Below are 12816 nucleotides of genomic sequence, written 5' to 3'. Positions count from 1 at the left end.
ATCAACTCTTGAGTGTTGCTTCCCACCCCAGTGCCTGTGGCCGGTTACATTTCCCGAGCTGGTGTCTGACGGGTCCCGTGCTTCCTCATCCCCTAGAACGCAGCTCTGCAGGCAGAGAAGCAGCTGCTCAAGGAACAGCTGCAGCACTTAGAGACCCAGAACGTGGCCTTCAGCAGTCAGATCCTGACACTGCAGAAACAGAGCGCCTTCCTGCAGGAGCACAACACCACGCTGCAGACCCAGACGGCCACGCTGCAGGTGAGTGAGGGCCCAGCCACAGGCATCACGTAGAGACCCGCCCGCCACACTGGCTCCTCTGAGCACGGGAGAGTCTCCGCACATTTATTTTGCGTTGGCTCATTGCAAGCAGCGGGGCCCGGCCTGGGGGTCTTTGAAGGTGGTGCGGGTTTGTTTCCAGTGACTGAGCCCGTGGCTGCAGGGCTGGAAACGTGCTCTGCCCGGACTTGCCTGTTTCTCAAAGTCTCTTCCATAAGCTTTGACCAGGAATGACTTGGAAAAGAGGTTCTGGACTCAAATAAGTCGATTTTATGTACTATAAAACCTGGCAGAGTCTCTGTTAAGCTAGTGTGAATTTTTAATCTCCACGAGGGACGTATAGGGCATCAAGTAGCTGCCAGGCTTTTGAGAGCTTCTAGTGAAACTGTCATTCCATGCCGCATATTCGAGGACGTTGGTTTTTATTTACGGTTAATACATTGCGAGGAAATGAATTAATCGTTCATTAATGCAGTTTCTGAGAAAAGCGTTTGAAACATGGGTCAGAACAGTAAACGGGAAACTATTAGGCAAAGATGTTGGAATTTGTTGTATTAAAATAACAGAATTGGATATTGGTTGTTGGTTTTGGTGGTGGTGGTTGTGGCCAGGTCTTCGTCTGGGTTTCACGTCAGTAAAAGTGGCCCCAGAATGAGTCAGGCAGTGCTGCCCCTTCAGTTTTCTGATAGTTTGGGATGTTGTGGGGTGGTGGTTCTGTGAGCATCAGTTAGGGTGGCTGGTGGTGGTGACCGGGTATTCTACAACGTCACTGGTTTTCTACTTGTTCTAGGAAACAGGTGTGTGAAAGTAGCCAAAGAGGGTGCCCGGGAGCTTCTCCAGAGAAAGGACATAATTGGCCCTGAAAGGTCCCATGTAGGGAGGGCGCAGGACCAGAGCTGTCTGACAGTCTGGTGCTGCCTCTTTCCAGAGCGGTTTCTCAAGTTCAGACGGAACTGTCCTCAGCAGCTGGGTGTTGGCTGCCCCGAGGGTCCCTGTTGTCCGGGTGTCTGCCTCCGGCTCCTCACGGCGTGGTCACCGCGAGCGGGGACACGGAGCGTGTGGCTCCCTGGGGCCTGCCCGCGGTCAGGCGGAGCCTTCTCCCTCCCGGCAGGTGGAGAATTCCACTCTGAGCTCCCAGAGTGCCGCGCTCACCGCGCAGTACACGCTGCTCCAGAACCAGCAGACGGCCAAGGAGAGCGAGAATGAGAACCTGCAGAAGCAGCAGGAGCAGCTGACGGCGGCCTACGAGGCGCTGCTGCAGGACCACGAGCACCTGGCCGCGCTCCACGAGCGGCAGTCCACAGAGTACGAGGCCCTCATCCGCCAGCACAGCTGCCTGAAGACGCTGCATCGGAACCTGGAGCTGGAGCACAAGGAGCTCCGGGACAGGTGTGTGCGGGCCTCTGGCGGCGCCCCTGCCCCTCCAGGCTCATGTCCTTGCCCACAAGCCTTCCCCGCGTTTCCTCTCGGGCCGTTGCTTCACGTTGTCTGGGACACCCAGACTTTCCTGGAGGGAAGTCCATCGAAAGTCCCACCCAGCGGTTGGATGAGTTTGTGCAGCTGGAGTCCGAGTGACAGGAGGGTCCCCGAGTAGAGAAGGGGATGCCGTGCCCACTCCCAGCTCAGGGAATCCCCAGCCTTGGGGTTCCTGCTTCCCTAAGGATTCCCCCACCTCTCCCTTCCTCTCCAAACCAGGAAGAAGGAGGCAATTCACCACAACTGCCCCGCAGTTTCTTACACTGACCCGCTCCCATGGACTTCCCCAGCCTCGTTTTCCCTGTCAAGGTCTGGGACGCTTTCTTTCCAGCCTTCGATTTTGGCAGCTTGTGAATATATAGAAAGCAAATAGAACAGTGTAATGAGACCCCCGTGTACCTCTCAGCCATACCTCTCTCTCCCCCTGCCTGCCCTCCTTTCCTTTTTTAACCTAAAATTTACATGCACTGAAACCTACAGGTCTTGGCACTCTTCACAAAGCAGGGTCCTGGGTTTCGTGTACATTCAGCTAGCGTTGCCCGAGCTCTTGTCCCCCGGCAGATCCCTGAGTGTTTCCGGGCAGGACCCGGAGTCTGGTGGGAGGGGTGCTGTGCACCTGACTCTGACCCAGGAGAGAGCTGTGTCTCTACAGAGAGGTGGGCACTCGAGCCCACGGAGCTGTGTAGGAGGGAGCAGTTGATTACCCACTTCCTGTGCTTGTCAGGTGTCCTTGCTGGCAGCATCTCCTTTGACTGGTCTTAGTCATTGAGCTGCAAAGTGGTAAGGGCATCTGATGACGCTGAGGGCACAGAGGTGATGACATTCATTTATCCACTCACCCGTTGCTTCTGTTTTGCCTCTCTCTGGGGTCCTCTACCTGCTCTCTCCACCCACATCTCCTTTCTTCAGGAGCTGTCGAAGCATCTGCTCCTAGTAAGACACTATGCCTTCCAGCCCAAATTAGCGTCTTGTGCCTCTGGGCATTTCCATCTCCCCTCTCCTCCTGAGCCCCTCCTAGGTTCGTGTGGCACTTGGTGAGCGTGTACTGTGTGCATGGTGCTGTGTCTAGACTTGCCAGGGATGCTCCCGGTTGGCTAATGAAATGGAGCAAAAGGTGTTCACAGAGCTCTGAACCTTGCCCACTGCTCACCAGGCACTTATGCGTCTTGTCATTAACATCTTGTTCTATGTTCTAATCGTGTCTCATGATATTCTTAGTGTCTGTTTAGAGGGTGAAGGTTTTTGCAGGTGGAGTTTGGACTGGCCTTGAGGGGGTTCACTGTTGTTTTCCCTCTGGCTCCTTGTCAATACAGCAGGCAGAACTACTGTGTCGCTTGAATTTTCACTGGCTGGACAGATGGCTGGAGGCCCCCTTGGTCTGTCTGCAGTGGGGCTATGGCTTTGGGAGTGTAGGTACTTGGGACACAGGGATGATGGCACTTTTTAAATTGGATGCTCATTTCTTCGTTCCCTTAATAGATATTTACCAAGTGCCATGCCTCGTACCCAGGATTCACTGGTGAGCAGGACACATGGCATCAGTCCTGCAGTTAGGTGGTTACTAGTGGTTACAGATACCCCGTGGGCTTTTCCAAGACATGACCACAGGGAAACAGGTTTTGGGGAGCCCTGATATCTGCCTGTGGCCCTAATTTGCAAACCTGGATGGCTTTTTTCAGAATTGTTAGCCTGGTTGAGAAATGTCACCACCTGAAAAGCTAGACAGAGCTTCCACTCCCAGCTTTATGCTTCTCCACAGTGTGGCAGAAGGCCCCACAAAAGTGTGTCATTGAACGGCTGCCTAAGCAGGTTTCTGGCTTTGATCCCCGACTAGTCCTGGCTCTAGCCAGGTGGTATAAGTGGGCGCAGGCGTGGAGCTGTGAAGACAGGTTGGGCACCCTGTCACACTGTCTGACAAGGAAGGGGGTCTGCAGAGGAGGGATTTGCCCGAATGGGGACCATTGAAAGGTGGTGCCTTAGTCGTTGCCATGGATTTGGGGGAGATCCTGAGTCGTCTTTGAACACGGATGTTTCCAGCAAGTAGGAAAGACAGCCTGGGCTTGTCAAGGGGTCCATCCTCCTGTGCTCTGCTGGTTTCCAGAGACAACTACACAGTAACCCCCAGAGACTGAGGCTGCAGAAGGAGAGAAAAGCCTAAGGGGAAGGGGAGGGCTGTGGTTGGGGATCCTGAGAAAAGGCTGTGCGCGCATGCGTGTGTGTGTGTGTGTCTGTGTGTCTGTGTGTGTGTGTGTATGAAGAATTGGCCACTGGCAGCCAGTAGGTCCCCACCAAGCAAGCCTGTGTCCCAGCAGCAAGGCCAGGCAAAGAACAAGGAGACTCAATTCCGGAGGAGAGGAGGGCGGAGGGCTCACCCAGGCCCCAGTGAAGAGGGATTAAGAGTTAAGTGTGGTGGAATTCAGCTGTTTATTTTGTCGTTTCTTGTAGATGTGTTTGTGCTTAGTGAACCACCTAGTAATGTAGCCATGACTCCTGAAGGGAAGGGCTCAGAGTGCAGGAAACATAGCCCAGGCGGCCGGGGAGGAATGGCTGGTTTGACGGGGAATCTGAGGGACTGTGGACACGTGTGGGGCTGGAGGAGACCCCTGGCCCAGACGCCTCTCCTGGCCACCGTTCTCCGTTTTTCTGCTGCCCTGCATCTCGCCCTGCCTGTTCCTGCCCCATCCCCCTCAAAGACGCCAGAGAAAGCCTCCAGAGGGGCCCTGCCTTCTGTGGGCAGCTTCACAGTCCTCTGGGGAGTTGGGTACCTGGAGGGAAAGAAGGCCCCAGCCCAGCTCCCAGCGGGTGTGCTCCCCTCCGCCAGGCACGACGACATGCTGAAGCGTCAGGCGGAGCTGGAGGAGCGGGAGAAGGTTCTGAACACCGAGAGGGAGGCACTGCAGCAAGAGCAGAGGACGGGCGCCATGGCCGTGGGTGAGAACCAGCGGCTGCGGGGAGAGCTGGACAGGTGAGCTCCGTGTGGGGTGGCTGCCATCCGGGATTTCACGTAGACGCACTCAGCCCCGCCGAGAGGAGGTCAGCGGGGGTCCCCTGGCAGTCCTGTATTTTTATATTTTTACTTAAAAAAATTTTTTTATTGACTTTTTGAAAGAGTATGCACGAGTTGGGGAGGGGCAGAGAGAGGGGGAGACCCAGAATCCAAAGCAGGCTCCAGGCTCTGAGCTGTCGACGTGTAGGCTCGAACTCATGAACTGCAGGATCATGACCTGAGCCGAAGTCAGATGTTCAACCGACTGAGCCACCTGGGTGCCCCGCAGACCTGTATTTTTATAAACCCTGTCCTGTTCACAGCTGGGTGGCACAGTTGAGAGGGGGCTCTAGCTTGTTGCTGGGATGGAAGGACTCGAGAGACACATTGCATCAGGCCCAGACCCTCATCTGATGTAGGCCACACGGCGATCTCATGAAGGACACACCATTGATGCTTAGTATTCACACGTTTCCTGTTGTGAATTCACCTCCTTCCTAAAATATATGCGTCACCCCCAAATCGATGCTCATGGTGCTTTGATGCACATGCCCGGGGTGGCCCGGTACCTGAGTCACCTGATGCACACATTTCCAGCTGAGGACATACAAGGATGCTCTGCCTTCCTGTGTCAGTTCTCATACTGTGAATAAGCATCCTTTTTGTGACCCGTGGGATTTTCATATTTTTGTCTTATTTCGTGGCAGTTTTACTATTTAAAATACCCACCAAGTGGAGTACTGAAGTGTTGTCTCGTGTTCCTAAGTGCAAGGCTGTGATGGCCTTACGGGGAAAGTACACATTAGATAAGCTCCATTCAGGCAGGATCTACGCTGCCGTGGCCGAGAGGTGTCTTTAAACAGAAACCCCTATAAAATAAGGAATGTCTTGATCGGTCGACTAAAATGTTGTAACCAGAGCAGGAACCTGTACTGTGCATTTTCCCGAGGAGCAGTGGTTGAGTATCCACCAGTTCAGTGATCTTGGGGGACCTCACAGAGCATCACTGCCTCAGATAACGAGAGTCAGCTGTACTGTTATTATCCCCCCCACCCCACTTTTTTAACAGATAAGAAACAGGCTCAGAGATGAGCAGATTTTTTCAAAATCACTTAATGTCAGAGTCAGGATTTGAATCCAGTCTTACCACAATGACCGTATAAAGCTGCTTCGTCTCCATGTCCTTGCATGAATGTGCACCGGGGCCACATACTGCAGTGTGTCCTGTGCCCTGGGAGACCAGGCTCGTGGGTGAGGGAGTGTCGGCGATAGGCCTGACAGTGACGTGGGGAAGAACACAGCGGCTGAAGGTTGTCAGCCACGAGGCAGGCTCACCGCTACCAGGTCATCTTTCCGTTTTATGCTTTTTTCTTAAGAGAAACGGGACATCGGAGTACTGATGTGAGACTTTCAAGTTTCTAAATGTTGGCACACTGATCCATTTAAAAGAAGGGTGCGGGGCCAAATAAGACACAGCTGTGTCCAAATGAAATCCATGAACCTTCAGTGACTGGAACTTTCTGATCCAAATCTCCCCCCAAGAAATCCCAGTTAGATAATAGTTATCATGATGATGATAATTTTAGTGGGTTTCTGTAAAACCCTGGCATCTCATATTTTATTTACCCCAGGAGTTGAAGTTAGAAAGGAGCTTCAAATTGGGAAGAAGAGCCAGACGCAAAAATGTTCTGGTTCTGTTTCCAGAAAACAAAACAAAACACGCTGACTACTGAACCCTTTTTTCCAAGTACATATGCAGATATCCCAAGGCTTTAGAGGCAAAAGACATGATGGCAGTGATACTCTGTTGCAGCAGGTGTCTGAGCCTACCCGCTCTGTCCCCCCAGCCCAGGGGAAGGACACCAGGGGGACCCTTGTAGAACCCCAAGGGACGCAGTTTGAAAACTGCTGATTTTGTTCAAGCCTCTCATTTTACACGTGAAAGAACTGAGGCCCAGAGAGGCTATCATCTTGTGTAATGCTGCACAGCAGGGACAGCTCTTCAGCTCTTGGCCTGTGGCTCTCCACCCCCAGGGTCAATTTCCTGCACCACCAGCTGAAGGGGGAGTATGAGGAGCTGCACGCCCACACCAAGGAGCTGAAAACCTCCCTGAACAACTCACAGCTGGAGCTGAACCGCTGGCAGGCACGGTTTGACGAGCTGAAGGAGCAGCACCAGAACATGGACATCTCGCTGACCAAGCTGGACAACCGCTGCGAGGTGAGGCCTCAGGACGTGGACAGCCCTGGGCCCAGTGGGGTTGCGATGGGTCTGCGCTGGCGTCGGCATCCGAAGACTCTGTGGAAGGCGGTACAGGGGCTGAGAGGGTACTGAGGCATTTAAAAGGGAGACAGACACCATGATTGGCAGAGATGTATTAGAAAACACCTTTCCATCTGCCCTGTGCTTCCCCGAGCATCAGAGACATGCGTGGGGACAGCAGAACACAGACTTATTTCCATCCCCTTGTCTGTGTCTACAATTTCGTCCTTGCAATTCAGTATCCACGCTGTTCCCGAGAAATGGCGTGAATGGCTGACTCTGGCTCCAGGTCCTGTATCCCGGGGCATCTGGGATGGAGCTTACTCAGGAGTGCCTGGGTTTCCAGAGGAGCAGAGCTCTCTTTTGGTGCACTAGGTTGGAAATTGTCTTCTTAGACAGCAAAACCATCTCAAATGAAATCGTAAGCAGACCCCGCGACAGATAAGACCAAAGTGGATTGGGCAGGGAAGAGCACTTGGTCCCTCCCCAACTTCATCCGTGGGTCCCTCCCCATGGATGGCACCATCCCCAGGACACAGCTCCTCTTGCCTCTCGTTTGTCCAGAAATCCTCTCAGAGGCCTTTTCCTTCGAGCTCGTGGTGGCCCTGTGGGACATCTCAGTTGAGGAAACCAAGGCCCAGGTGCCTCAAGGCCCCCTGGGCTGGGGCAAGGGGCATGTGGAGGAGGTGGGGGCCAGACTTTAAGCCAGAGGAAGTCTCAGCCACCATAGGCTGTGTTGTCACAGGGAGGTTCTTTAGGGTTTCGGAGGAGACCTCAGACTGAGGTCCACGGTAGTGGAATGGAGCTCTGTCTGAAGCCAAAGCCTAGGATTTTCCTGCTACATCAACCGTACTGATCTTCTGAAGCAGGAGTTGGCAGATCTCAGCCCATGAGTCAGATCTAGCCCACTGCCTGTTTGTATACATTCGGCTATGAACTAAGAATGTCTTTGACAGTGGTAGTGGTTGGGAGAAATCGAAAGAACAGTTTGTGTCAAGTGGAAATGATAAGAAACTTAAGGATAATTTTTTTAATGTTTATTTTTGAGAGAGAGAGAGGGAGGAAGGGCGGGAGGGCAGAGAGAGAGGGAGACACAGAACCCGAAGCAGGCTCCAGGCTCCTAGCTGTCAGCACAGAGCCCGATGCGGGGATCGAACCCACAAACCGTGAGATCATGACCTGGGCTGATGTCGGACACTTAACCGAATGAGTCACCCAGGCCCCCCAGAAATGATAGGAAATTTAAATGTCCATGTCTGTCGGCAGTTTTATGGGAACATGGCCACACCCGGTGCGCTTACATTTTGTCTGTGGCTACTTCCTGCTGCAGCAACTGAGTTGAAGCTTTGCAACAGGTGACCCCCCCTTTCAGTCTGGAAAGCCTGAAATACTTAGTGTCAGGTCCTTCGAAGAAAAGGTGTGCTGACCCTCTTCAAGAGCAGAGCTGCCCACCAGAAATAAAGCACAGGCCACGTGCACATGTTAACGTTTTCTAGTAGCCATGTTAAAAAAGTAAGAACAGGTGGGATTAATTTTCATAGTATGTTTTGTTTGGCTAACATATCTAAAACATTATCATTTCGATATGTATCCAAAAAAATATCTTCTATGTTCTTTTCTTTACTATCATTAAGTCTTCACAGTCTGTCGTGTACTTTGGCACACCTCCGTTCAGACCAGCTGCATTGTAAGCTCAGTGGCCACACGTTGCTGGTGACTGCCAGATTGGGCAGGGCAGGTGCAAAAGGAGTTCAGCTCTTCCCATGCCGTTGGCTCTTTTGGTCCTGGCAGGTTCTCGCTGGCAGAGGGAGGGGTGCACGTCCCTGTGCACGTGGCCCTTCCCCTGGAAGCCACATTCCCAGCAGAGGAATCACGGGATCGCGTAGTGTCTGAAACGCTGTTGATCTGTGTTGTAGCTGCTCTCCCGTCTCAAGGGAAACTTGGAGGAAGAAAATCATCACCTCCTGAGCCAGATCCAGCTGCTGAGCCAGCAGAACCAGATGCTTCTAGAGCAGAACATGGAGAGTAAGGAGCAGTACCACGAGGAGCAGAAGCAGTACATGTAAGGGCACGTGTGGGAATGACGCCTGTAGGCAAAGGGCAGGGGGAGGTTCTAGCTTCCCGGGCCCCATCCAGGACCTGTGACACTGTGGACAAGGAATGGCCCCGAGCCTGTTGGTGTCCTGAGGGCAAGGGGACAGACCACCTTACCAACACATCCTTCTCTTGGCTTCCCTGGAATGGTTCTGGGTTTCTGTAAGTGGTGGTGGTTAGCTTTTGTTTGTGTTTCAAAGGCAGTACCCACACCAGAAGCTTTGGAATCTGCTTTTGGAATTAAGCTCACTTTTAAAAATATGACAGTGCCGGTGAGAAATACCTCGGGGAAGAATCCAAGTGGAAGGCTGAGCACAGGTGCCATAGCTGGTGTCTTTCTGTCACCTGTGTCTGTTTTCCCCTGGATTGTCGCAAAGTGGGTTGTTGCTGTGCTGTGATTGTCCTCCCTCAGCTGGTGTTAATGAAGTGCCAGCTCTGGCACGGGCCCCATGGGGTGCACAGATCCATTCCCTGGGGGCCAGGAACTGGTAGGGGTGGGGGTTGTGCGAGGAGCACCTCCGTGCTGGGCACCTGCTGAGCTTCATGGAAGGCAACGTGGTGGGGAGATGAGGTTCTCTTGTGGACATGGAAGGTGGGCAGGTGGGGAACCTGAAGGTGGAGCCCAGCAGTGTTCTGGGTGCAGGGAATGTGCACGGAAAGAAGCCTGGACGAGGAGGTGGGCACTCAGCCGTGGAAGGCTTCTCTGCACAGCTTGTGAGTTTGGATTTGCCGGGAAGGATGCCATCATCCGAAAGGATGCTGGTCTAGCAGGGCCTAGGAAACAGAGGTCTGGAGGAGGAGCCCTGGTCCTGGAAACCTCATGCTTTAGAAGTTGAGTAATCCGAGATCCATCTCATGGATCTGGGGTGATTTTCACCACTCTGTGCTGTGGTGGGTGGGCTCTCCTTCCTCATGAGGGGGGACTGGCTGGCCAGCGTGGGGAACGCAAGAGGAAGCTGGCTGGCAGAGGGATGTGATCACAGTGAATGCCGCCGCACTGGGCCCGCTCTCCAGCATAACGACGCTGCTTCGTTACTTTTCTGGTTTTGATCCTATAGAGGTGGCTCGCCACCTACTGGAGGATGGTTTACGTTGAAAACCACGCTGTAAACTTAGGGTAGATCGGACTGAGGGAAGTTGGCCGTCTGTAACCCAGCTGATAAAAAATGCCAGCAGGGGGTTGGGTAGGTGCTAACCAGAAGAGTAAGAGCCTGGTATCCAAGGGGGATGATTTGATGGTGGTTTTGCATTAGAGAGTGCGGAATGCCAGGGGCTTAGCAAGCTTCCCAGAGCCTGCACTGAACAGAGAGCACCGTTCTGGGCCCTGGGAGGGGTGCAGTGCCCGCTCGCAGGGAGTTACTGTGCATCTGTGGGGCCAGACAGCCACGGAAGTGCTCACAGAGGAAGGCTGAGCAGCATGGCAGTGAGGACAGAAGAGTAACACAGACATCAAGCCAAAGGGGCTGGGAGCAGAGTGGGGCTTCCTGGTGGGCGCCAGAGGTTCACGAAGCTGTCACTCTTGGGATGTCATTGTACAGTGTTGTCTCAGCCCTTAGTTTGGATGGAGCCCCTACAGCTCCACGACAGAGGCCTGTGTACCTGTCTCTGGTTCAGAGGCCTCCTTTTCTAATAAGGAGACCAGGGTTCCGAGCTGTCATGGCTGCTGAGACCCAGGTGGCAGCCTGTGGGCAGTGCGTGTAGAAGGCACCGCCCCTGGGACTCCTGAGATAAAGCAAACCAGAAGCACACCCTTCATATCAGGAAGGCCAGACTCGCCTAGGGCACAGTAGTGCCCTCTGGCAGCCCCAGGGTCCAGATGGGTCTTGATCCTTTTTGTGTTTTTGAAAATGTGAACTGATCTCCAATAGTTAGACATCAGGACATGTTGCTTCATGACCTAAGTTTCTGGCTTCTCTGAAAACATTGGCGGGTCTGCCCTGTAGGCCTCATGCATCCCTGCCTAGTGGCCATCTGTTTGGGCTACCGTGCCCACCGCTCCCCCTGCTCTTTCTAGGCCTGCTTTGCTCCTTCTCTGGCCCCGGAAGCTTTTGAGTTTGCCCTCGTGGAATGTTCTCAGGAACCGGCATCGGGATAGGTCCAAGTCAGAGGTCTGACTTTGCTGACTAGCTGAGGGCACCCCTTTTCCCTTTCACCAAAGGTATTATTAACGTGCAAGTGCTGTGGCCACCCCCGAATGCCCAGTGTCCTGAAAGACCTGGCCGCCAAGTCCTTAGAGCTTCTAGAAACATGCAGGTTTTCAGATGGTTAGGAGTCTGCTCCCTTGAGTCGGCTTGCATCCAGACCCTAGGTGATTTATCATGGCTCCTTAAGGTAGCGGGGCTCCCTGGACTCATGCCAGACGTTTCCATTCGCACATTCCCAGCTTTGTGATCATGAGGGTCATGACACTATGATGTCCAAATCCCAGAAAAGGTCCCAGGCTGGGCTGATGAAGTAAATTCACGTGTTTTATTTAAAACTGAATTGATAGCCCCCCTTTCCTCTCTCTTCACAGAGACAAATTAAATGCCTTACGGAGACATAAGGAAAAACTGGAGGAGAAAATCATGGATCAGTACAAGTTCTATGACCCTGCTCCCAAGAAGTGAGTTGATGGAGGTGTCTGTGACTTAGACCTAGAGCAGAGAATGTCCGTGTTCATGAGTGGGGTGGAAACTGCTCCCGTCTGGAGCAGCACCCAGCTTGTAGAGCCCATGCCTCCCGCTCTGTGGAGGCCCCGTGTGCAGGCCGCTCCCGTGACAGAGGGGAATTAGACGTTTGGCCCCGCCCCCTGTGCTCTGGCTTGTCCTGTGAGGGACGGCGGATGCCAGCTGACTGTGATGAGACGTGGGCTTAATTTAGCCACAGCCCTTTCAAGGGGGCAGAGAGTCTGTGGTTTTGGAGCCATTAAAATGGGACAAATGACTGCCATGTCAGGTTTTGTCTCAGGATTTCGCAGGACATTGCAAATCACATTCCTGTTTCGGAGAAGGAAGCTGGTATAGCACCTCCTGCAGGTGAACACGGGAACCCCTGGGCCTCACACAAATTCTTCTGGGCTCCCTGAACCCCAGGGCAGGTTCACAAACATATTTCTTTCTCCAGGGAGCAGCAGCCCCCTGGCTGTGGGGCCCGCTCAGTCTCCCAGCAGGGCCGGCATCATCCGTCAGGATTGACCCCTGAGCCAGCCCTCCCGTGTCCTGTCCCAGCCCAGCCTCAAAGTCAGAATCACCATGAAGCCTCAAGGCTCTTCTGGTGAACCACAGAATTTCAGAACCTCATTCTCACCCTTCTCTCTGACAGAGAAATGGAGGCCCAGATGAGGAGACCGAGTGGTTTGTGTAGACACAGTGCTATCTAGTTTCAGAGTCAGTTTTTTTGTTATATCAGGATGCCCCCATTTCCATTCAGCTGCTACTCTGTCGTTTACTCTTAAAATTCACTGGTTTTAATTTGAACGGCCTACTCTCTCTACCTGTCTCCGGCTCTCCCATATTCCTCTGTGCCAGGGACTGGGAGAAGAATGTCCACTCACCTCACTCGCTATTAACTTTAACAGAAAATGAAGAGGTCCATGACTCTGTTCCAGAATGGCATTTTGACAGAAAAATTGCCAGCGAACACAGATGAGGTTAGCACAGCACCACTTGGTTTCACACAGATAACCAAGAGTCAGTGGCCGTGTTTGAAGTCTGTTTTCCCAAGAGGCTAGTGTGGATTT

At 53.1% G+C, this 12816-nt stretch overlaps 1 protein-coding gene across 2 annotated transcripts in view; it reads left to right on the top strand.

Moving 5' to 3' along the window:
• CCDC88C (coiled-coil domain containing 88C) overlaps positions 1–12816 on the top strand; it is a 129530-nt gene that overhangs the window by 98595 nt on the left and 18119 nt on the right. For both annotated transcript variants that reach the window (XM_047861614.1, XM_047861615.1), the window contains 6 exons: positions 97–258; positions 1388–1665; positions 4574–4717; positions 6773–6959; positions 8918–9063; positions 11611–11700. In XM_047861614.1, coding sequence (XP_047717570.1) covers positions 97–258; positions 1388–1665; positions 4574–4717; positions 6773–6959; positions 8918–9063; positions 11611–11700 — 1007 coding nt within the window. The remainder of the gene's footprint in view (positions 1–96; positions 259–1387; positions 1666–4573; positions 4718–6772; positions 6960–8917; positions 9064–11610; positions 11701–12816) is intronic.

Source organism: Prionailurus viverrinus, chromosome B3 (genome assembly GCF_022837055.1).
Source record: "Prionailurus viverrinus isolate Anna chromosome B3, UM_Priviv_1.0, whole genome shotgun sequence".
Classification (NCBI taxonomy): domain Eukaryota; kingdom Metazoa; phylum Chordata; class Mammalia; order Carnivora; family Felidae; genus Prionailurus; species Prionailurus viverrinus.
This window is presented reverse-complemented; position numbering and strand designations above follow the sequence as displayed.